At 52.0% G+C, this 25,116-nt stretch overlaps 1 protein-coding gene across 5 annotated transcripts in view; it reads left to right on the top strand.

Annotated features, from left to right (window-relative positions):
• LOC100395338 (protein unc-93 homolog A) overlaps positions 1-17,742 on the top strand; it is a 31,949-nt gene extending 14,207 nt beyond the window's left edge. For 3 of the 5 annotated variants that reach the window (XM_035297160.3, XM_078370848.1, XM_035297164.3), the window contains exons 4-9: positions 789-1,018; positions 2,668-2,793; positions 8,652-8,866; positions 10,286-10,421; positions 11,852-11,983; positions 16,928-17,742. In XM_035297160.3, the coding sequence (XP_035153051.3) occupies positions 789-1,018; positions 2,668-2,793; positions 8,652-8,866; positions 10,286-10,421; positions 11,852-11,983; positions 16,928-17,193 (1,105 nt within the window). In that variant the 3' untranslated portion in view covers positions 17,194-17,742. Of the gene's footprint in view, positions 1-788; positions 1,019-2,667; positions 2,794-8,651; positions 8,867-10,285; positions 10,422-11,851; positions 11,984-13,762; positions 14,542-16,927 lie in introns of those variants that run through there. The other 2 variants (XM_078370847.1, XM_078370849.1) reach the window with 2 other exon arrangements.
• The last annotated feature ends 7,374 nt before the right edge of the window (positions 17,743-25,116 follow it).

Raw genomic sequence — 25,116 nt, 5'->3', positions numbered from 1 at the left:
CTCTTTTCCCACCAAGGCTCCTCTGTGCCCCCCACCTCTTCTGTCTCCTCCTCCTGATCCCCATGCTGATCGCTCCCTGGGATCCATCCTGATCCTCAGCTTTCCTGGCTGGACGAAGGTTCTAGTAACACAGGGGACTCTAACTCCAATGCAGAGTCTCGTGGGCACTTAGGCAGATGCCACCCATGGACCAAAAGCTGCCCCTCGCCCACCATGAGGAGATGGGTACGGCCAGGTCAGTGGCAAGGGTGGGAGCCCACCCTGCTCCCTGGTGAGACGGACCACAGAGGCCGAGCTCTGAGGGTTTCAGCTACACACCCAGGCCTGGGAACACAGCCACGGAGCATCGCCTCAAGGGGCCCTGGCTGTGACCCAGGACATGCCGATGGTGATGGCTGCACTTCCTTCTCCCTGGGAGCTGCCAGGTCTCACACAGCACCCGCTGTGGAGGCGTTAGCTGGTAGCTTGGTCTTCTTAGCGGGGCTGCCACTCGGCCTTCCTCGTGCTCCTCGGCTTGTGGTTTCTGGGTGCATCCAACACAAGGAACCTCACTGCTGTGAGTTTCACTTTCGCAAATGAGCCCGAGCTGGAAAAGGCGCTGGTTTTGCTCATTTATCTGAGTCGAATGGGAAATCCATCCATGCAGCCAGCAACACTCATCACCAGGCTTGCAACGGGCCAGGCCAGGCGCTTCCTTCTCCCACATAGACTGAAGACCTCAGGGACACGGTGCCACCGGCTTGCGTCTCCGGTCACGGGCGGTGCCGTGGGTTTGCTTTCACCCCCAGGTACACTTTGATCCCCACCTCCATCCTGCTGGGGCTCGGGGCCGCCCCGCTGTGGTCTGCGCAGTGCACGTACCTGACGATCATGGGAAAGACGCGTGCAGAGAAGGCGGGGAAGCGTGGCCAAGACGGGGTGACCCAGTGTTTCGGCATCTTCTTCCTCATATTCCAGTCATCCGGTGTGTGGGGCAACTTGATCTCCTCGCTGGTGTTGGGCCAGACTCCCAGCCAAGGTAAAAGGCAAAGGGGCAGGCAATTGTCTGCAAGTGGAGCGGGGGTTTCAGCGATGGCCGCTGGGGGAGAGGGGTCCTGATTTCAGTTGAGCACCTGCCATGATTCTGCAACCTGAGCAGGTGAGTCAGGCCCCACAGGTGAGGTTCTTGACCTGCCTGTGCTTCAGAGTCTCCTGTGCCTGCTCTTTTCTGGACAATCAGGTGGGACTGAAGAACACCTGTCTCTTCCACAGATGCCTCTGCAGGGCAGGGGAGCCCTTGGGAAAGGGTGCCGTGGGGGAACTAAGGGCCATGCCAGCACAACTGGGGTTCGTGGAGTCACAGCTGCACAACTAGCCTTTTGAGACTAAGCATGGGGTGGCCTGGTTGCTTTTCCTTCTGACGTGATCCACTGAGCAGACTTTCACCTGTGTCATGGCAGGCCCTCATCCCACGACCGACGTGGACGTTGGCTGGGCCGATGCCCTTCTCCTCTGTCTCTACCAGACCTTGCCCTGTATAACACAGACGTCTCATTCATACCCACGTCCTTAGTGCCCATGTTGAGGCTTTAAGCCCAGGGCAGAGGGCGTACATCTCTTTCATGCTTATAGGAAACCTTTCCCATGGGGCACAAACCAATCCAGCATTCCTGACGAGTATCCCGACTATTTCTATGAGTCCATCAGCATGCTCCACCTTGCTGTCCCATAAAAGAACAACTCTGTAGCCAAAAATCCCTCCTGCTTCTCCTCATGCAATATCATCCTTGCTAAGTACATTTGGAGAAGGCAAGCTGGGAAGTGGACGCAAAGCCACTTTTACTCATTATTGCTGTGGCTGTCAGCGACAGTGACACAGAAACTGGGGTTAAAGCTCAGGCTGCATATCAGGGCCTGCATGAAGTGGAGCAATGGGCTTTTCTTCGGAAGACATGCCTGCAGGCAGGTGAATTCCCCAGGTGAGCACAGGAGGCAGAATCTGGGGCTGGAGCGTCACGCGTTTCTCCACCTTCTTGTGCCTTCTCTCATCAGCTGCACAGCTCACCGCCTAGAAGCTTTTCTGAAGCTGTCTGTGACATTATTTGTGTTAGTAAAATAATAAAAACACTGAATATTCTTTCTCCCATGACATCTTTGTCCTCTCTCCAGATATTGTGACAGGAGTTCTGACTGGGAGTCATTGCTAATTCAAATTTTATTCTTTAAGAGATCGTGGAACTAACATGAGTTTTCAAAAACAGAAAAGTTGTGAAACTCCTGCCCAAAGTCACGGAGTTGGTTACAGATGAATCTGAAAGAGCATCCAGCGTCCTGGCACCTAACCTCATGTACTTCTTTCTCTTTGACTAAATTTGAAAACTTGGAAAATCTTAATTATGTCACAAAGGTAATATAAGAAGTAACCAGCACTTTTCCACGTTCATTCTTCCCTGAATGTTTGCAGAGCTCTAATACGATTACCCACTTCCCAAAGTGTCCTAAATCTAGTCTAGGCACAGGTGCCTCGGGGTAAATGTATTGTGAGACACTGGGTCTTTCCACGTGACCTGTAGTGATGTCACCCCCAAGCGTCCACCATCCTTTCCACCGTCACTTTCATTCCTCAGGAACCTATGTCTGACCACATTTGTGGTCACCTCACGTCTCCTGTTTGCTCTGACTTTACAGAGACCCTCCCAGAAGAGCAGCTCTCGTCCTGTGGGGCCAGTGACTGCCTGATGGCCACGGCGACCACCAACAGCACCCAGAGGCCCTCCCAGCAGCTGGTCTACACCCTGCTGGGCATCTACACGGGTATGTGCTCCCCCAGCCCCGGGCAGGGTCCCGAGCAGAGCAGAGCCAGGCCTCCTCCCTGGGCTGACAAAGACCACCTCCCCATGTAGGAGTCGTCTCTCTTCTGAAACATCCGTGCAGAATGTGCTGGGCTGGGTCACATGCAGGCGTTTTTCTCGGGAATCAAATGCAGTCCAGCAGTGCTGTCTAACGGAGGCTCCTGTGGTGAGGAGATCGTGGGACATCTCCAGAGCCCATTGCAGTAGCCACTCACCACTGGGCCTGTTGACCTCTTAACTGATGACAGTTCCCGTTCCTAAGTCTCCCAGCTGCACTGCAAGTGCTCAGCAGTACTGGGGGCTGGCGGCTCCCGCAGCAGACAGTTCGGTGGCCAGCTGGGACACGGGGGGTTGACTATTTGTGTTTCAGCTGTGTCCACGGGTCCCTGAACTTCCGTAATCTCTATGAACCACCATCTTTCTCTGGGAAACGTACTGAGTGCCCTCTGTGGAAAGGCTAGTGGGGTGCGTCCTCCCGAGTGCTGGCTGCGCCCCAGCTGGAGACGTTACAAGGTCCTGTCTGCCCAAAGGAAGTTAATTGTCATGACAAAGCTTATTCTTAGGAGCTCATTTTAATAGAGTATATTATGTTAATAGTTTCATATGTGACTTTAGTGCTATATTCAAAAGTTTATTACAACTTTGAAGGGAATACAGTTTGAGAGTTTTTAAAACCATTTCAAAAGGAATTTATATTCTTTTTGGCTGGGCACAGGCTCTCACCTGTAATCCCAGCGCTTTGGGAGGCCGAGGCAGGCAGATCACTTGAGGTCAGGAGTTCAAGACCAGGCTGGCCACCATGGTGAAACCCCATCACCACTGAAAATGCAAAAATTAGCTGAATGTTGTGGTGGGGGCCTGTGATCCCAGCTACACAGGAGGCTGAGGGAGGAGAATGGCTTGAACCCGGGAGGCGGAGGTTGCCGTGAGCTGAGGTGGTGCTGCTGCACTCAAGCGTGGCCAACAGAGCGAGACTCTGCCTCAGTGCACATGTGTATTCTTTGTCATTCTTGGATTTGGGGATTCATAAAGGCCTTGGAATGCATCCTTCTTGAAGAGGAAAGGCCTGGCAGCTGTGAGCTCTGGGGCACCGAGTCTCGCGCTCTGCCGGGGTCAGAGGAGAGGAGGGTTGGTGCGCACTGCAGACCTTTTCCTCTCGCTGAGGCCACACGCTGCACCCACCCTCAGGTCCCCTCAGGCCACTTCCAAATCAGAGGCTCGGAGTGAACACTTGTAACACAGTCGCTGGCAGTCGACAAAGCGTACTGAGCACCAGCGTGTGCCATGCTGGGCCCCCTTGGTCCAGACACTCAGCTGACCAGAGAAGCTGGCCTTTAGTGAGCTGAGAGCCTAGAGAAGGAGACAGACCCACTCCCAACTCACCGAGACCCTGTCCCGCAGTGCTCTGAACTCAGTTCCCAGCTGACTGGCAGCATCTCCCTGGAGCACTGAGTTGTAGGAAAGCCTCCAGGGTGGGTGGTCCCTAAGCTGAGTCTGGACAATGAGCGAGATTTGGCCAGGCAGGGAGGTGATGCCAGAGGGCCTTGGGGGCAGAGATGCAGAGAAGTCCAGGATGAGCTGCGGGGCTGGGGCAAGGTGGAGGGGCAGAGATGCAGAGAAGTCCAGGATGAGCTGCGGGGCTGGGGCAAGGTGGAGGGGCAGAGACGGGGCACAGGACGAGCTGTGGTCCTCGAGGTTGTGTCAAAGGGTCTGGACGGGTGCAGACTTGCCTCCTAGGCAGACCCTGTGCCAGCCTGACCTGGAGGTGTGGAAGGACAGCGGGCAGACGCCCACTGAGGATAGAGTGCAGAGTCCAGAGGAGGGAGCAGGAATGGGAGGCAGAGCTGGAGGGGCTGAGGGAGAGGCCAGCAGGGCTCCTGTGGGTTGGACATGGTCTGGGGAAGAGTGACACAGCCCTGGGGTTGAAAGGAAGATGAGGTCAGGCCGGAAACACCTGGCTTGAGGACGCAGCGGGACCTTTGCATAGTGTCCAGTGGGCAGTTGGATGCCGTGCAGGGCTCAGGCCAGAGGCAGATGCAAGTGTGGACATGGAGGCATCTTCCAAGGGGGTGAGTGGAATCACGACAGGGATGAGGATCTGGGGGAGAAAGGCAGAGGGAATTTTTGTGGAGAAGGCAGTACAGCCGGGCCCCTGGTTCAGCAACACTAAGGGCCAGGCAGAGACCCGGAGCCTTGGGAGGAGACAGAAAGCCAAAGCAGGGTCTGGGAGGACACCAGGGCTGCAGGATCAGCTGGTGTTTTGAGAGTGTTGAGTGAGGAAGGGCTCCCAGGAGGCTCAGGGAGGAGGCCGGCCCAGGCTCTCAGCCAGTGAGAGGCTGCTGACACCCCTCAAGAGAGCCACCTGTGGGGATACCGGCATGCAAAGCCCAGACCGAGGGTTGTAGAAGGGAATGGAATGTGGGGACAGGGAGTCGGGAGAAGCCACGGTTCCTCTGGTCTACAAGTCTCTGCTGACTTGGAATCCCAGTCACGTTTTCCCAGTGGGCCCCGATGTTCCCATCCACATGGTCCCGGGACCAGCCAGGCCTGTGCTTCCTCCACACTTCCCCTCGTCGCCGCGTCTACACAGCCGGGAGGCTGGGGGACTCGAGGACATTGAGCTGCGTCAAGAGCCTCAGGCCTCCTTCCAGCTCCGCCAGTTCCTGTGCAGCCACCAGCACGGATGTCTGCTGTCTATAAAGGAACAGAATTTTGGAGCAGGGCTGGCAGCCTTCCTCTGTGAAGGGCTGACTGCAAATATTTCTCCACGTAAAGACCTTTTTGAGGATCACACGGTCCTTGTTGCAGCCGCTCAACGTTGTCTTTCTGCTGGGAAAAGCCACAGACAACACGGAAGCGCATGAGCGTGCCCTCGTGCCAATAAGACTTTATTTTCAAAAGCCGGCGGTGAGCAGGCTTTGGCCCGCAGACCACAGTTCATCGGCCCCTGCTCTAGAGGGACAGCACAGACATCTCTGTGCCTTCCAGGCCCTTCGTTGCCCTCTGTCCTCCACAGGTGGCTGCTGTCTGCTGGGCCTCCCATGCAGGGACACCCTCAGAGTGCTCCCTGGCCACAGCCACAGCCATGTAGGCCTCACAGACAGTTCTCAGCTCAAGGAATCCCTCAGGCTGAGGGAGTCAAGGTGTAGAAGTGACGGGCAGCAGAGATCACACCCATGTGAATGAAGGAGCTGTCTTACCATTGTGATCACAGCAACCTGCAGGATCCCATATGTCTTTTTTCCTATGTCATAAAGAAAAACACAGGAAAAGAGAAAAATGGACCTAAAAGAACAAGAACAGCCTCTCCCTGGGTAGCCTTGCCAGCTTCCTGAACGTTGCACTCATTGTCAAGTTTCTTGCAAAGAGCCGTTCTCTTTAGAACTTAGGACACAGCTGCTCAGTATCCCCCAGTGCAGGCCCCTCCGCGGGCTCCGAGTCACACGACATCTGGACACACAGAATTCCAAACAAAGCCATGTGGCTTCTGTGTCCGGAACCTGCCTCTCCCCTCCCAGGAGGCTTCTGGGGGAGATGGGAGGTCATGTCCTATTGGGCTGCTTGACACCGAAGTCCTGGTCCAAAGATGAGATGGTGGAGAAGGGGCTTCCTTCTGTGAGTGGAGAAAAATGTGCCTTTTGCACATGGCCGACACACGGTCAGCTCCAGGGGTCAGCTTGGAAGGGAGCCCCGACACTTGAAATACCCTACAGCCTCCTGTTCAGGCGTGCCAACCTACCAGACCCTGCGGGGGCCAGGACAACACAGAGGGAAATGAAGGCGACTGAGAAACGAGCATGGCCACGGGACTCCCGCTTTCATATGGAATTTCACAAACTCCATGAGAATGTTGAATTATCATCACAAGGGAAGGGGCATATGTTTAGCCAAGATGGAAAGTAGCCGGATAACAGAAAGTGAAGCCTAGAAATAAACCTGTGCATTTCTGGGTGGACCGGCATTGACAGCGGTGCCTTCTGAGACGGGTGCGAGGATTCTGCTGTGTCTGCGCACAGCACGGAAGGCAGCTGGCTTTGCAAAACCTCCCAGTTTCAGGAACGCTCAGCTGCTGGGCTGTCCTGCTGTGGCAAACACACTGCGTGGCACGTGAGGAGGGTGACACTGAGAGAGGCAGAGAGAGCACTAGATAAGGCTGCTCAGATGCAGGAAGATAAGATGATAATTCCCCGCTCCTCCGTCTTTAGAGGAGCAGGGGTCTAAGCTCTTGGAGGTAGGAATGAGCCGCTCTGAAAGGTTCTGGCCCGGAGAGCAGGGAAGAATCGCCGCCCCTCTTGAGTGACCTGTGGTGTCGCAAACACTGTATCATTAGCACTGCCAGGTGGGAGAGCAGCAGTGGAGACGTGATGGCATCACCGAGAGCACTCACCAAGGGACCAGATCGTCAAGGGACCAAAGGGCTTCTATGTACAGTGAGAAACTCCCAAAGAAACCTCCGTTCTCCAGTTCTCCGTGGACAGAAACTAAGTTGTATCAAATAATCAAGTGGTGGACAGAAGTGATGGAGATTTAGCCATCATATTTTGGAATTATGAGAAAGGACAGGATGTTTCCTCATGGAGGAAATGAATAGTTACAATACTTTTGCATAGATAACCCATTTATATAGCTCACAGTGCACATCCAGGAGTCCCCCTTGTCCCCATTTCATTGAGTGTGGCTTCAGTGACCTGAGGCCAGCTGCAGTTCAAGAACCTTTAAGTGGAAAATTCCAGAAATAATAGTTTATAAGGTTCAAGTTGCGCATTGTTCTGAGTAGTGTAATGAAACTCTCATGGTCCTGCCCGTCCCGCCCAGGCCCTGACCCTCCTCTCTGTCCAGAGTGTCCACAGCATAGACACCCTGCCCAGGCTGTGACCCTCCCCTCTGTCTGGAGTGTCCACACCAGGGATACTCCCGTGCCATAGTCTCTCGTAGCCGCCTCTGTTGTCCTAGTGAAAATACGTGGTACGTGTAGCCTCTGACACCACCCATGGTTTCAGGCCTCCGCTGGGGGCTTGGAATGAACCCCTTTATCGGGAACCACTGCACTGTAAAAGGGCATGCCGGCGGGGGGGTCTCCCTCTCACTGTGGCCCTCAGACCCAGAAAGCCCATGTCTGCTTTTTCCTAGTCATATTTAACGCACGTGTAAACAAACACATCTTTAAGTCCTTCCTTCCTAAACTCAAGTGGTAGCACACTCTCCACCAAGTGCTGCATCTGGGTCGGTTTTTCTCTTTTTACTGTTTACGGTGGGGATTTTCCCATCCTTGCATAAAGAACTTCTCTTTCATTTTCCTCAAATGCATTAACATTTCAGTGCAGTTGGGATACCCCTTAATATCTTTAACCAGTTCCTACTGGAGGATTTTTACACAAAATTATTTATTTGAAATAAACAAAAGTGTAGCAAAGAACGCCTGTGGGAAACATGATCCTAAAAAATGAATCAATAAAAAGCTGGCTGCTGTTATAAATTGCTTAGAGGATTAGAATGAGAAACACTCTCAATGGTTAAGGACACTAAGGACGTCTGGGGTCTCTCCCTAATCTTTTGTGTGTTATGCAGGTGAAGACAGTACTGACCTATTGTGGCAGGTTTCGTGTGAAAGCTGCTGAGTCATGAGCTAATCATAGAATCAGCACAGTCAGTGCAACTAGACCCTGGAGATCCTTAAGCGTGCGGCATCCAATGTCACCTGAAATCAGGATCTGAAGAGCCCACCCTCTGCAGAGGAGGAAGAGCCACTGAAATAAATCCGTGCCAGGCCCCTGCCTCTGGGCCTTCAGGAGCGCTGAAGCATTTGCTCTTTCCTGGCAGGGAGTGGCGTCCTGGCCGTGCTGATGGTAGCTGCATTCCTGGAACCCGCACGAGATGTTCAACGTCAACGTGGAGGAGAGAAGAAATCACCCCCTTTCTGGTCCACTTTGCTGTCGACGTTCAGGCTCTACCGAGATAAACATCTGTGCCTCCTCATCCTGCTGCCGCTGTACAGTGGACTGCAGCAAGGATTCCTCTCCGGCGAATACACACGGGTATGAACGAAAGCCAGGGCCGGTGGCTCAGGCCACGTGTGGCGTCACTGCCCCGCCTGTGTCTGAGTGTCTCAGGCCACCTGCCCGGGGCTGGGGCTGAAGGGAATGGGATCCTGCACTCCCAGTCCTGCCACAGCTGAGGTCAGGATTCCAGGGCTCAACTTCCAAGTGACTTCCGGCTCCCAGGAGCTCCACTTCTCTCCAGAAAGAACATCTAGCCCGACCCCTGCCTTCCTGGGGAAAGAGCCAGAGCAAGTGACTGACACTCCACGCAGACACTCACTCGTGTTAACCTTGCCTGGGCCTCACCCTGCGCCGTGGCTTTAGAGTTTCTGGATAGGAAAGGCATTAAGTCCATGAGTGCCACTGAGATTCCTTCTCCCTCTAGTTTTCAAATCATGCTTCACAATCTAAAAGTCGATGTGGCTCCCAGGCTTCTTCTTCGTCCACTCCTGCCCACTTTCCGCAAAAGGTGAGAGAGGCAGTGCCCACCTCGGGGTGCATAAAGAAAGAAGCCTCTCTTGGGGACTGTTGAGAGCTGGAGGCCAGAGCCGGACCAGCGGGGGCCTGTGTCTGCGGCCCCACCCCCTGAGGCTCTCCTTCTGGAGGACCCGTCCCTGCTGTCCCCACTCCTGATCGCTCCCAGGCAAGACTGCCAACTTAGCAAGATAAAACGCACCTGCAGGTAGAATTTGAATATCAGATAAACCGCAGATGTTTCTCAGGACTATGCACACGGACAGTCCCGTGCACTTGCTTCTGTCTGATAGGGCTACTTCCAGGACAGTCTGGACGGAGAATCTTAGGGGTTTACAAAAGTAAACTCAAGATAACAGAAGGGTCCACTTGGCATTTTGGGGACAGCCCCTTCTGCTCCTCTACTGGACTTGTCCTTGTCACCCCCATGTGGCTGTGGCCACAGTGTCCTCATCTCGGCCCCTGTCCTGCGTGCCAGCCCTCGAGGACCCCGTGATGGGGAGGGGAGATGGGGGGGGTGGGAGGGCAACCGCAGCCAGCGGCTGGGCTGCTCTGAGGCCCGGGGAGGTGGCGGGGCAACCTCTTCACTTTTCCTCTTTTTTTCAAGTCTCTTTAGACCTAATCGGCAATGACTGGCCCAGCAAGGGTAGGGCTGATTGGCTTCCTGTGCAATAATGCACGTTTCACAGCAAATGGCAGAGACTATACGAGGAATTTCATCCAGAGCTGCCCAAACTCCTCATTTTAGTTCTTCCCCAGAGAGGGTTTTCTTACAAACACGAGCTTTTCTCCTGCATGGGAGCCACAGAGCCGAGGGGAAGGCACGCGCCACACTGGCCTGCGGCCCTCTGACAGTGGACGTTCCAGGCACCCGACTGCAGCTTCAGCTTGAGCCCGGGAGGCCTGGGAGCATCCGTGACGTGGTTCTGTCCCCCTCCCCAGTCCTATGTCACCTGCGCCTTGGGCATCCAGTTCGTCGGCTACGTGATGATCTGCTTCTCGGCCGCCGACGCGCTGTGCTCCGTGTTGTGTGGGAAGGTCTCTCAGTATGCCGGCAGGGTCGCGCTCTACGTGCTGGGTAGGTAGCAGCGTGGTGCATCCCAGCCGTCCTCACCATTGCAATCAGCCAAAGCGTGCAGCTCACAGACAGCACAGGGCAGGAAAGCTGCCCCTGAAACTGCTCTGACATTAGTAGCGCCCTGCAGAGATGCATTCATGTATTCAGGCCTTCCCTCGTCCCCTCAACAAGCAGGAATCAGATCTCTCCAGAGCTGACTCTGGGCAGGCACTGTGCCCAGCACGAGGCCACACAGCAAGTGCCTGCTCCGAGTGGGTACTCAGTGTAGTGACCAGGCCAGGGTGGGGTGGGGCAGGATCTCCGCAGGCACAGTGGAGGGACAGGAAGCCAGTGGTGAGACCGTGGGGTCAGAGAAGGCCACGCTGGGGTTGGGGCGGCTCTGTTCAGCATCTGTTCACACAGCAGATAATGACAAACCTTCTAAGGCTGCAGATTCCTCCCTAAACACACAGCGCCTTGCATTTTTCCTGGAAAGAGCAGGAAAGAGAAGAGTTAGAGATCATGTGAGCAGTGAGGAATGTGGGCACTAAGAAATCAATAGCGCCTGGCCCGTCAATGCCCCAGGCAGGGCTGGGCGTGGGGTGCAGCCAGAGGAAGGGCATGCAGTGAGCGTCCCCCAGTGCCGTGGAGCCCAGAGACTCTGTCTGGGGTTTCCTATCTGTCTTCACAGTCGCCCTGTGGAGCAAACAGTGTCCCCTTACAGACAGGAAATCATGGAGTGGAGAAGTGGAGGACTTGCCCTAGGTGGCACAGCTCCTGCCTTTTCGCCTCCCAAGACCCTGCTCTTCCCACTCCTCTGTGGTGTCTTGAGCGTCAGTGGGCAGCCTCATTACTGTATCCTAGAGACGCCACAGTCTGTGGAAATCGGGGCCCAAAGCTGTGAACTGCTCGGATGGGTCACGGGGTGGGGCCACAGATGCTACCTGCCTGCCTGCCTGCCGGGGAGGTCTGCGGCCTCCTCTCTCCTGTCCCTACGCCCCCATTTGGAAGCCTCAGATGACACCATGGCACACTGTATCCTATCCTCTGAGCACTCAGAAAGGAGCTGGGATCCTTCAACTCATTCCTAATGACAAGTCCCTTCTCTTTCTGACTAATCCTCATAGATTAGGGGCAGCCTCAGGCCCAGACATGGTGACCTTCCTTCCAAGGTGATGCCAGACCACACCCAGACGCTCCAGGCTGAGGCTGAGGGTCACACAGCAGGGGTGCGGTGCAGAGCATTGACTTAGAGCTGGCAACAGGCAGACACAGCAGCTCACAAATTAGATGTCAAGGTTCCAAGTGACAAGACCCTTCCAGAGCGTTCAGGGAACATGGAGAACGCAGCTAATGTTCCAGGGAGGGTGGCTACAGCGCTGATCCCTCAGAGGGCCCTTTAGGCCATGATGATGACCCTCATCGCCCGGGGTCTCCCCTCTGCATCCCAGGCACGGTGACCCAGCTATCCTGCATCATCGCCCTCCTGCTGTGGAGACCGCGTGCCGACCAGCTGGCGCTGTTCTTCGTGTTCTCAGGCCTGTGGGGCGTGGCAGACGCCGTGTGGCAGACACAGAACAACGGTGAGTACCCAGCCCACGCCCCTTCCTCTGGGGCGTCCCCTGCCCAGGCAACACTGGGGCTCGGTAGATGCCAATGGACCAGAGGCAGGAGAGGTGAGATGGGAGAGACGGGAGGGCCGAGATGGCTTTGATGTCCCCTCTCGTCTGATGTATTGTCTCTGAGCATTTCTTCAGATTCATGATGTAGGAGTAAAACCACCCAAGGTTCCTTTTGGGCACCATTCCCTGGGGATGATGTTTCCCTCTACTCAAGTCTCCGTTCAAGCCTGGGTGTGAGACTCTTGACGCCAGGACAGTGGTCTCTTCATGAAGAAAACCCTTTATTCAGACCTGCTAATGAGTAGAGGCACACTCCCCACCCACCAGGGCCCGGGTGTAAAGGCGCAGGGCCTTCCCAGGAGCCCTCGATGCGATGGAGGTGGCAGTGTGAACTACAAGCCACATGCGTCACAGGTCACCAGGATCAGTGTCTGTGGATAAGGCTCTGGGGTTTCCAGGGCAGTGGTCGGTTTTCTGGGAGCAGCAGGTGGGGGCCCTGTGGTGTTGGGGAGGAGGGGAGGTCAGGGTGGACATTGTCCTAGAGACATCACGTCTGGGCTGACTGCTCTCCATGGGGGTGACGTGCAGGAGGAAGCCAGGGCAGGAGGGGGCAGGGGTGCTCCCAAGGCCTTGTCGAAGCTGGGGTGCCCAAGAAGGCAGCCTGAGGAAGTGCAGAGGGGTGGGGTGGAGCAGCAAACCAGGTCCCCACCTGCCTGCTGGCCTGCGGGGGAGGGTCAGATGCACCCAGGCAGAGTGGAAGCCGCAGAAAGCGCTGACACCCAAAAGTGACCAGGAGGTACATGGAGTCCGGCCCATGTCCCAATAATCAAATCCAAAAGGCAGGTGACAAGGTCCAAAGTGCAGCCCTGGAGGGAGCAGGAGGGCTGGTTGTTGGGTGGAAGGTGACGTCCCGTGATGATGGCAGGAGGCAAATGCCAAAGTCCTCACAGACTAGGGTGGCCCAGCCCGGAGGTCAGGAGGGCAGCAGGGGCACCAGTGGGAGGTGAGCAGAAGCCCAGGAGCAGCCAGGGAGGAAGCAGCCCCAGGCTCAGGCGGCGGCACGAGAGAGGCCACAGGGCAGGCGAGCCAGAAGGGGACGCAGCCATTGCACCTGAATCCCCACTGCTCAGGAGGCTGAGGCAGGAGAATCACTTAACTCCGGAGACAGAGGTTGCAGTGAGTGGAGATCACACCACTGCAGCCCAGCCAGGCTCTGCTGAGCCCTGCGTGGCTTTGTGCTGGCTGGCCGTGTTTTCCACAGGGAGAAGTGGGAAAGGGTTTTGGAGAAATTCACTAGGGAGAGAAGGAAGCAGGACGTGTGTGTGGCCGCTGGCCGGAGGTGTGCGTTGGTTGAAAAGGAGAGATGAGGGCTTAGGGTGAGAACGGTGTTTCCCAAAAACCCCATCTAAGGCCCCGAGGGGTGTCAGAGGCCCAGTGAGGCAAGACTGCGCACCTAAGAGATGCGGATGAGGCAGATGAAGGGTCCTCTCGTAGGTGAGCATGGCTCACCTGAGACCTTCTTCCCTTCCGGAGACACATCACCCTTCTGCCTGTATCTGGCAAACACGTGGGGCTTAGAAAATGGAAAAAGCAAATCCACAAACGAACTACAGGCCAGTGTTTCTGAGATGAGAGCCTTGGTGCTGAGGGTAAAGAGCAGGGGTGACCTCGATGGCGGCGGGAACACTCCAGGCACTTCCTCTCTTGTCTTCCTGACGGTGATGGGTCGCCTATCTACAGGACAGCTGAGAAAACCCACACGGTTGGATTGAAGGAGCCGCGCTTCATGTCCTTTCTGCGGCCTCAGTATTGCAGGCAGACGCAGTGAAGCTCTTTACCAAGATGAGTGTGTGCTCGGCCGGCCGCTCTGGCTTGTCACGATGGAAGCCGGGAGCCTGGGACCAGTGTACGGGACGTGGAGGCCAGGCGGGGGGCATCACTTCACAGAACAAACACTGATTTAATGGAGGGGAGACAAACAGAAACTCACTCGTGTTTCTGGCAGTGCAGAATTATGAGCTGGTGGCATGTCACGCGGCTGTAGTGCTTCGTTAGCAATCAGCATCAGACAGCATTTACTCCAGCCGTCCCCTGAGGCGTGGCAGAGCCAGGGTTTTACTGAGCTCCCCAAAGGCACATCCCATTACCAGAAATGCACAGTGGCTTCTCTGAACCGACTTGATTTTAAAATGTATTTACACATTAAAAGGAAAACCCCGGGACAAATACCCCACGATATTCTATACGATCATTCTCTAAATGCTCCCGGTGAATGTCATCATCCATGTTTGATTTTTGTTCTTCCCAAGACACTGAATAGTGGACTCAAGTCCTCCCTTCCTTATGGGGACACAAGGTCCTCTCAGGCAAAACCCTGTGGAATTGTTAGAGTTACCTAAGGTCACGTAGAGTATGAATGTCCAAGTCCAGTGAATGGCTGGAATAAAGGCTCCCTTTAATAAGGGATGCTAATTTAAATGAAAATTATTTCTGTATTTTTGTACAGGGATAAAAAAGCAATTAAAAGAAATAAACCAAATTGGCTGGGCATAGTGGCTCACACCTGTAATGCCAGCACTCCATCTCTACTAAAATACAAAATTAGCCGAGTGTGGTGGCTCACGCCTGTAATCCCAGCTACTCGGGAGGCTGAGGCAAGAGAATCACTTGAACCTGGAAGGCGGAGATTCTGCCGAGCTGGGATCGCGCCATTGCACTCCAGCTTGAGCAACAAGAGTGAAACTCACAAAAAGAAAAAAAGGAAGAAAGAAAGAAAAGAAAACATGTGGGCCACACTCCTTCCTAATGAATGACCCTGAATAAAACCCACTGAAATTTGTCCCCGCCTTGCAGTCGAAGCTGCTCCATTGAAAGACGGATCATTACAGCCTCTCACGTGGAGGCAGGTCAGAGGATTCCCTGTTCCAGCCCCTCCTTCCCGGGGCAGAATCCAGAATCCGTGGCTCACTATCTTCTGGGCTCCAGCGATCCTCCTGCCTCTGCTAGGAGTGATCCCTGCCGGGCACTCTTGTCTGCTTATTCCCTCCCACAGCCAGGGAAACATTGGTGTGGTCACCATGGCAACCCTCCCGCCAATGCGCGCCACTAAGATACCAAATGTGTATTCTAAAAACGCTCCTTTGCCCTGTTGGCTGTTTTCAAGCTGATAAACTCAGAATATCTGACTTACCTTCAGTGCCCCATTCACTCAACTGTCTGCTCTGACCACACACGATTGCTGGACTTCTCATCCACATCCCCGTGTTAGAGGACAGGAGCCACATCCTGGTCTCTTAACCCTGGGCCACCTGGGAAGAGCAGGTAGACAGGCCATGCTGAGAGCAATGCTCTGTCTTCTTAAATACACTGTTTATTGTGAAATAGTTTTAGCCTTACAGAAAAGTTTCAAACATAGCACAGAGTCCTCTTGAAAGGTACCGACTTACAGACCCAAGGCATTTACCCCGTAGGCCCTGTGCCAGCTTCCCTGAATGCTGAGCGTCTTACGCAGCCTGGCCCATTCCTACAGCTGGGAAGTGGCACTGCCAGGTGACACTTAGTGGAGGCACAGCCTTTATTTGGGTTCCTCCCGTTTTCCCAGGAGTGTTCTCTTCTCTGTGCCAGGATCCCGTCCTGGGCCCCCCGTTGTACTCAGTCACCTTATCTTCTAGGCTGGTCTGTGACAGCTGTTGATTTTCCTTGTCCTTCATGACCTTGATCCTTTTGAAGAGCACTGTATGTTGTAGACTGCTCCTTAATTTGGGGTTTGTTCACTGTTTTCTCGTGATTAGGCTGGGGCTGTGGGTTTGGGGTGGACGGCCCCCGGTGAGGCGCTTGCTTGTTCCGTCATATGGTGGGTACAGGACAGTGATGGGCCTCCTCACCAGCCATGCGAACCCTGTTCCTGTGGGCACCGTGGTCCTTGTCAGGAGAGGAACATTCATGACGTGAGTTTTTTTGTATCAAACCAATTAAACCCTGGGACCAGCTGCGTTATATCAGTTTCTTTAACTTTGGATGGGAGTGGAAGGTCCCAGGGGCCTTGTTCCCAGGACCTCTGTGACATTGCTGTTGAAACAAGCAGGCCAGCCCCAGGAAGGTGAGCGCCTGTGTTGTGGGGGGTTCATCTGGGCACTTTGATTCTTGCAGGGAATCCCTGTCTCAGTGACATTATGTGTTTGCCTGGGATGGACCTGGCTTCATCCCTCGGGCCCTCCAAGGCCGTGGCACAAGCAGGAAGATCCTCGAGCTCCAAAATCCCGAAGCTAAAGGGAAAAGGCAGGCTGGGAATGACGTAGCACCAATCTGCCTCCGTCTGACTCAACGTGCCCCTCTGCTCACTGAGATGGAAAAGTCAGGCTAGGAATGGCTTAGCGCCAATCTTCCTCCCGTCCGACTCAACGTGCCCCTCTGCTTACTGAGATGGGTGCAGATCCGGCTGTCTCCTTGGAGGCTAATCAGTATCTCGGAAAATGCAACCATTTGTCTCTATCTACCCAGGACCCAGAGCCCCTCCCGCTTCCAGTCTTCCCACTTGGCTTGGAGTTGTCTCGCCTTAACGGACCAACCCAGTGCTCCTCTGATCTGTGTTGACTGATGTCTCAGGTCTCCCTAGAAAGATAACACTGCCCTGTGCTCTGCCCATCTTGGGCACAGGTGGTCAGGACCTCCTGAGGCTGTGTCACAGGCACTTGTCCTCAACCTGGGAAAAATCATCTTTCTAAATTAACTGAGACCTGTCTCAGATTTTCGGGGTTCACACTCTCATCCGCCATGTACAAGAACTCTGTTGTTAGGATAATGCCTTGATTTTGTTGAGAAAATGGGGCAGTGGAAAGCCGTGCTCTTTTCACAAACAGGGTCACTGGGGCCGGGCAGAGCTCTCACTCCTCTCTCTCCCCGCAGCTCTCTACGGCGTTCTGTTTGAGAGGAGCAAGGAGGCTGCCTTCGCCAATTACCGCCTGTGGGAGGCCCTGGGCTTCGTCACGGCCTTCGGGTACAGCACGTTTTTGTGCGTCCACGTCAAGCTCTACATTCTGCTGGGGGTCCTGAGCCTGACCATGGCGGCGTATGGGATTGTGGAGTGTGTGGAGTCCAAGAACGCGATCAGACCCTGCGATCCAGGACAGGCCCAGCCCGCAGAGGACAAAGAAGCACAAGGAAAAATGTGAGAGCAGCCAGGTCGGAGGAGGACGAACCAGAAAGGACCAGCCAGGGAGTCTCCTAGAAGATGCCCCAGGACCCAGAGCTGGCTCCTCACCACCATTCAGCACTGTTGGCCGTTCTGAAGACACGTCATTGCACTCTTCATGCCCTTTCTTCTATTCTCACACATTTTTAGTCCACCATCTTGTCAACAGAGGCCAAGTGTATACCGGAAGGTGTCACTTAATTAAATTTTAGATACAAAAGAAGAAGGTCTAGAGCAGAATCAGAATTTGCCTGAAATCATAGACCCACCCTAGCTTTTGTTCTTGTAGTTATTTTGAGAATTGGAAGTCCGCTTAAAATCATGTAGTCTAACCCCATAATTTCACACATGGGCAAACTTTTAAACGCTAAGTGTACTTGGATGAAAACATCAAACATTTTACAAAGGGGCCCTAACAAGTCAGCTGACGCAACCTCACAGAGTCAGGAGGTGGCAAAGCCAGACTGGGGCTCAGGATTCTTGAAGCGTGCGGGGTCTCGGTTTCTAAGTAAAGGCAGTTGTTTAAGGGACACGCCTCCTGCCCGGGTACTGTTGTGCTGAACACTCATGGGACACACAGGCTTCATGTCGTCAGTGCTTCACTGCACTGTGGCCTTCACAGACCTTCGAGAGCATTTCAGACGGAGACGCTCCACGCGTCTGTTAACGTGGAAAATGGCGCCAGCCGTGGGTTGGGTGACGTTTGCCCGCTTTACAGTCGCTATCTGGTCCCTTGGCACCTGGTCTCCTCTCTCACTCTTTCTTCTTAGCAGCGCTGCTGGCCACCCATCTCCAAGGCTTTTTTCTTGTCCACTACACTGGGGTCCTCTGGGCCTTCCCCACCCTCACCTATCACCAGCAGCTGCCCTGCCCAGCCCCCTCCAGCCTTCCCCTCCTCTTCCTTCCCACCCCCATAATCCTCCCCAACAACCCAACTTCCCCCACTCTTTCCCCGACCCTTGCCCTTTCTCCAGCCCCGCTCAGGACCCGCCACCCTTCCCCAACTCCCCAGCCCTCCCTGACCACTCCCCACTCTCCCCCAACTGCCGGGCCCTCCCCAGCCTGTGCACCTGGAGCTTTTTTCTCCATTAACCCTAAGCTGCTTCCCCCCTTCCCCTTCCTCTTCCTCCCCTTCCTCTTTGGTTCACACCGAGGCTTCTTCTAGACACTGGCGTCCTGTCGGCGGCTCTCACACCTGCGTGTGGTTTGATTTATTGTTTGTAGCAGGGTCTCCTCCTCCTGGAACTGCAGCTTCCAGCATCTGGCACCCAGCACTAGCACGTGCTGCATGCGTGCGGAAGGAAACGGGCCTGTCCCTGAAATCCCAGAGGCCGCCTGCACTCACCGTCATTCCGGAGGATGCTGGCCGCCTCAGGCCATGGGAAGAGGGGCAAATGCTGCCCGGCCCTGACCCTTTCTCCTTCTAGTCAGTGTCAGCAGGTGCCCAGACGGGTGATGATGAAAGACAGAGAAAAGTGTAGCTGCCCAGAGCTAATGTGTCCTCACCTCTCACATGTCCCCTGTCCCACACGAAGCTGAGCATTTCCTCCCGCCTGTTAGAATTCCCCCGATAGCCCAGTGCCTCTGACCACCAGCTGCCTACCGTGCACCACAGGCTGCCTGGTGCCATCCCTGCTTGTAGGATTCATGGCTGCATTGCCCGGTGCCATCCCTGATTGTGGGATCCAGGACTGTCCTGTCTGGCACCTTGTCTGTGTGTGGGATTCATGGCTGTCTTGCCCAGCACCATCTCTGTGGAATCCATGACCATCTTACTTGACAAGATCCCTGTCTGTGAGATCCATGGCCGTTGTGCCCGGCATCATCCCTGTCTCTGAGATCCATGATCGTTGTGCCCAGCATCATCCCTGTCTGTGAGATCCATGATCGTTGTGCCCAGCATCATCCCTGTCTGTGAGATCCATGATCGTTGTGCCCGGCATCATCCCTGTCTGTGAGATCCATGATCGTTGTGCCCGACATCATCCCTGTCTGTGAGATCCATGATCGTTGTGCCCGGCATCATCCCTGTCTGTGAGATCCATGATCGTTGTGCCCGACATCATCCCTGTCTGTGAGATCCATGATCGTTGTGCCCGACATCATCCCTGTCTGTGAGATCCATGATCGTTGTGCCCGGCATCATCCCTGTCTGTGAGATCCATGATCGTTGTGCCCGGCATCATCCCTGTCTGTGAGATCCATGGCCGTCGTGCCCAGCATCATCCCTGTCTGTGAGATCCATGACGGTCTTTGCAGCTCCCACAACATCAAGCTTGGGTCTTGTCAAAAGGAGTGGAGACCGGCTAGGGTATTTGCGTAGATGGCCTTCATTGAGGGAGAGGTGACATGTCACGTCCCCTCAGCTTGGAGGTTTAGGATTTTTACATTGACGATGGGGCGCTCCTGGAGCTCCTCAGGATGTCTCATTTGGACCTGGTCTTTAGATTCTCACTCTGCTTAGAGCATTTTGAGGCCTGTAGATCCTAAGTCAGCAGGAAGTCCTTAGCCCTTCGGGGGTAATGAGGCCTTTGCAGAATATCTTGGAGACAATGAACTTGGCCTGCTCATGTTGTTATGGGGGGCAGGAAGGAGTAAGCCCTGGGCCAAAGGCTGGAGGGAAGGACCCCAGACCTGAGAGGAGTCAGGGAGTGCATGTTCACGTGTCCAAACCAGTGTGCAGTCCCAGGGTTCAGAGCCCAGACACGGAGAGGAGTGTGAGCACAAGTCTTGATTTTATTGCAATTGTTTTAAAGGCAGGCTGGGAGGAGCCCTCACTGATCTTCTACCCTGGACGTTTCCTAGTGCCTGGGTGGCCTGCTGCTGGACATCGGAGTGAGCTGTGGGGTAAACTGACCTGGTTTAAAAGAGGGCGGGGTGGTCAGAGTGTTGCAGGAAGGACTCAGTCCCTGAGACTGCATTTCAATGCTGGGAATCCCCTGGCCCAATGGTATCTCTCTGACCCTCTGTGGTAGACACTCAAATATGAGAAGCATGTAGGGAGACCCCATCTTGAACTCCAGGCTCTAAGACCAACCTTACCCCAATGACAGGGAGCAAGAAGTTATTTCCATTTCAGGAGTGAGGTGAAGCCGGGCAGCATCTCCAAGTGCTCCTGGGACGGCGAGCTTGATGGTGTACAAGAGTCCACTTGAGGCGGCAGGATCATCAGAATTCTGCTCAGAGAGTGAGTCATGATAACCTTCTATGCTTATAGGAAAGTGCCAGGCTCTGTGTGACAGGAGCACGAGCCACCTCTGAGTCACTGGAGTGACTCATTTCACATACAAAGGCAGAGAGAGGCTCAAAGTCACAGAACAGAGGAATATTTACCAAGGCAATGGAGAGAAAGAGAAAAGCAGGGTTACAATCTTAGTATCTGGTAAAATAAGGCTTTGAATCTGCAAAATTAAGAAAGATAAAAAAGAAAGGCGTTAGGTAATGGTAAAGGAATCAGTGCAACAAGAAGGGCTGACTCTCCTAAATATATATGCACCCAAAACAGGAGCAGCCAGATTCATAAAGCAAGTTCTTAGAGATCTACAAAGGGACTTAGACTCTCGCATAATAATAGTGGAGACTTTACACACCTCTGTCAATGTTACCCAGATGAACGAGACAGAAATTAACAAGGATATTCAGGATTTGAACTCAGCTCTGGGCCAAACAGACCTAATAGACATCTACAGAACTCTCCACCCAATAGCAACAGACCTCACATTCTTCTCAGCACCAAATAGCACTTATTCTAAAATCCACTGCATAATTGGAAGTAAAACATTCTTCAGGTAATGAAAAAAATGGAAATCATAACAGTTTCTCAGACCAGAGTGCAATCAAATTAGAACTCACGATTAAGAAACTCACTCACAACCATGCAACTATTTAAGAATGAAACAACCTGCTCCTGAATGACTCCTGGGTAAATAACAAAATTAAGGCAGAAATAACGAAGTTCTTTGACACCAGTGAGAACAGAGAGACAACATACCAGGATCTCGGGACACAGTTAAAGCAGTGTGTAGAGGGGAATTTATAGCACTAAATGCCCACATTACAAAGAAGGAAAGATCAAAAATCCACACCCTGACATCACAATGGAAAGAACGAGAGAAACACGAGCAAACACATTCAAAAGCTACCAGAAAGCAAGAAATAACTAAGATCAGAGCAGAACTGAAGGAGATAGAGACACAAAAAGCCCTTCAAAAAATGGATGAATTCAGAAGCTGGTTTTTTGAAAAGATTAAGAAAATAGATAGATTGCAAGCCAGACTGATAAAGAAGAAAACAGAGAAGAATCAAATGGACGCATTGAAAAATGATAAAGGGGATACCAGCACTGATCCCAGAGAAATACAAGCTATGTATTCAGAGAATATCATATTCAGAGAATACGATAAACACCTCTATGCAAATAAATAAGAAAATCCAGGAGAAGTGGATAAATTCCTGGACACATACACCCTCTCAAAATAAAACCAGAAAGAATTTGAATTCCTGAATAGACCTGTAATAAATGCTGAAATTGAGGCAGTAATTAGTAGGCTGCCAATGAAAAGAAGTCTAGGACCAGAGAGATTTACAGCCGAATTCCACCAGAGGTACAAAGAGGAGCTGGCAGCGTTCCTTCTGAAACTATTGCAACCTCTACAGAAAGAGGTTCTCCTCCCTATCTCATTTTATGAGGCCATCATCATCCTGATTCCAAAAGCTGGTAGAGACAAAATAAAACAACAAAATTTCAGGCCAATATCTCTGATGAACATCAACGTAAAAATTCTCAATAAAATACAGACAGACCAAATCCAGTAGCACATCAAAAAGCTTATCCACCATGATCAAGTCAGCTTCATCGCTGGGATAAAGGCTGTTCCAACCTACACAAATCGATAAGCATAATCCGTCACATAAACAGAATCAATGACGAAAACCACGATTATCTCAATAGATGCAGCAAAGGCCTTTGATAAAACTCAATACCCATTCATACTAAAAACTCTTAGTGAACTGAGTTTTGATGGAACACATCTCAAAACAATAAGAGCTATTTATGCCAAACCCATAGTCAATATCATAGTGAAGGAGCCAACGCTGTAAGCATTCCCTTTGAAACCAACACAAGACAAGGATGCCCTCTCCCCCCACTCCTGTTCATCTTAGTATTGGAAGCTCTCACCAGAGCAATCGAGCAAGAGAAAGAAATTAAGAGTATTCAAGTAGGAGGAGGGGAAGTCAAATTGTCTCTGTTTGTAGATGATGTGATTGTATATTTAGAAAACCCCATCGCTTCGGCCCAAAAACTTTTTAAGCTAATAAACAACTTCGGCAAAAATCTCAGGATACAAAAAATCAATGTGTAAAAATCACAAACATTCCTATATACCAATAATAGATAAGCAGAGAGTCAAATCAAGAGTGAACTTCCAGTCACAATTGCTATAAACAAAATAAAATATCTAGGAATTCAACTTACAAGGGATGTGAAGGACCTCTTCAAGGAAAACTACAAACCACTGCTCAAAGAAATAAGAAAGGACACAAACAAATTGAAAGTAATTCCTTGCTCATGAATAGGCAGAATCAACATTGTGAAAATGACCATCCTGGCCAAAAGTAATTAATAGATTCAATGCTATTCTTATCAAGCTACCACTGACTTTCTTTACAGAACTAGAAACAACTGCTTGAAATTTCATATGGAATCAAAAAAGCCCTGTATAGCCAAGAGAATCCTAAGCAAAGAGAACAAAGCTGGAGGCATCACACTCTCTGACTTTAAACTATACTACAGTGCTACATTAACCAAAACAGCATGATACCTGGTACCAAAACAGATGTATAGAGCAATGGAACAGAACAGAGGCCTCAGAAGTAACATCACACATCTACAGCCATCTGAAATTTGACAAACCTGACAAAAACAAGTAATGGGGAAAGGATTCCTTATTTAATCAATGGTGCTGGGAAAACTGGCTAGCCATGTGCAGAAAACTGAAACTGGACCCCTTCCTTACACCTTACACAAAAATTAGCTCAAGACGAATTGAGGACTTAAACATAAAACCTAAAACCATAAAAACCCAAGAAGAAGACCGAGGCAATACCATTCAGGACATAGGCATGGGCAAAGACTTCATGACGAAAACACCAAAAGCAATGGCAACAAAAGCCAACATTGAAAAATGGGGTCTAATCAAACTAAAGAGCTTCTGCTCAGCAAAAGAAGCTATCATAGTGACCAGGCGACCTACAAAATGGGAGAATGACTTTTGCAATCTATCCATCTGACGATGGTCTAATACCCAGAATCTATAAGGAACTTAAACAAATTTACAAGGAAAAAACAACCCCAACCAAAAATCGGCAAAGTATATGACCAGACACTTCACAAAAGAAGACGTTTCTGTGGCCAACAGACATGTGAAGTCATCACTGGTCATTAGAGAAATGCAATCAAAACCACAACGAGATACCATCTCACGTACCATCACCAGTTAGAATGGCAGGCATTGAAAAGTATGGAAATAACAGATGCTGCCAAGGATGCAAAGAAATGGGATCACTTCGACACCGTCGGTGGGAGTATAAATTAGTTCAGCAATTGTGGAGGACAATGTGGCGATTCCTCAAGGATCTAGAACCAGAAACACCAGTTGACCTACTGGGTATATACACACAAAATTATCAATTATTCTACTATAAAGACACAGGCACACACAAGGATTATGAATCATTCTACTATGAAGACACATGTGTGCATGTGTGCATGTGTCTTTATAGTAGAATGATTTATAATCCTTTGTGTGTCTGATAACCTGGAGTTGCATGGAAAACTCCAGTCAAGGTTGGGAGGGTGGCCCTGTGCATGCCCCCATCCCAGGACTTGCCCCTTCTGCGGGGTTACTAGGAGCAGGGGTATGGACTGGGACCCCAGGGGCGCTTGGTAGTCAGTCCTTAATGTTTACTGGGGCACTCTTTACAATAGCAAAGACTTGGAATCCACCCAAACCCCATCAATAATAGACTGGATAAAGAAAATTTGCCCTATGTACACCATGGAATACTGTGCAGCCATAAAAAAGAATGAGTTCATGTCCTTTGCAGGGATATGGATGAAGCTGGAAACCATCATCCTCAGCAAACTAACACAGGGACTCATAAGGGGGAGTCGAACCATGAGAACACATGGACACAGGGAGGGAAACATCACACACCAGGGCCTTTCTGGCGGTGGGGGGAGTGAAGGGAGAACATTGGGACAAATACCTCGTGCGTGCAGGGCTTAAAACCTAGAGGCCGGGTTGACAGGAGCAGCAAACCACCATGGCACATGTGCAGCCATGTAACAAACCTGCACGTTCAGAACATGTAGCCTAGAACGTAAAGTAACATAAGAAATCCTAATAGGCACAGTAAGAGGTTAACAACCAAACTGATGATAAAATGGAACAATTCTAACCATACGCTGTGATAAGTTACGTGACTGTGGTCTCTCTCGCTGTGACAATGTCTTATTCTGGGGACTCACCTATATTCAGACCACAGAAAGCAAAACCATGAATTAGGGGCCGCTACTGTGCACGTGCGGAGATTGAAGCATCTCACACAGAACACACTTACGGAACCAGCACCCAGACCAAGTCACGAAACACCACCAGCACCAGCGAGACCCCGGGCAGCCATTGCCCCCACCTCCCCCAAGGCAACAGCTTCCAAAGCTGGAGGCTCCTTTTGTGGACTTAATTGGATGTCTCCCCATCTTGATTAACATTTATTATGAAAGTGTCATGTTCATTATAGTCCTTCAAACAGCACTGAAGCAACGACGGTAATAAAAGTCCATTCTCAATTACGGTTTACTACTCCCCCAATGAATCAAGTACTGTGCTCACTGTGGGGT

This window comes from Callithrix jacchus, chromosome 4 (genome assembly GCF_049354715.1).
Source record: "Callithrix jacchus isolate 240 chromosome 4, calJac240_pri, whole genome shotgun sequence".
NCBI classification, from domain to species: domain Eukaryota; kingdom Metazoa; phylum Chordata; class Mammalia; order Primates; family Cebidae; genus Callithrix; species Callithrix jacchus.
The sequence above is the reverse complement of the archived record's forward strand: the minus strand, read 5'-3'. Positions and strand labels throughout refer to the sequence as shown.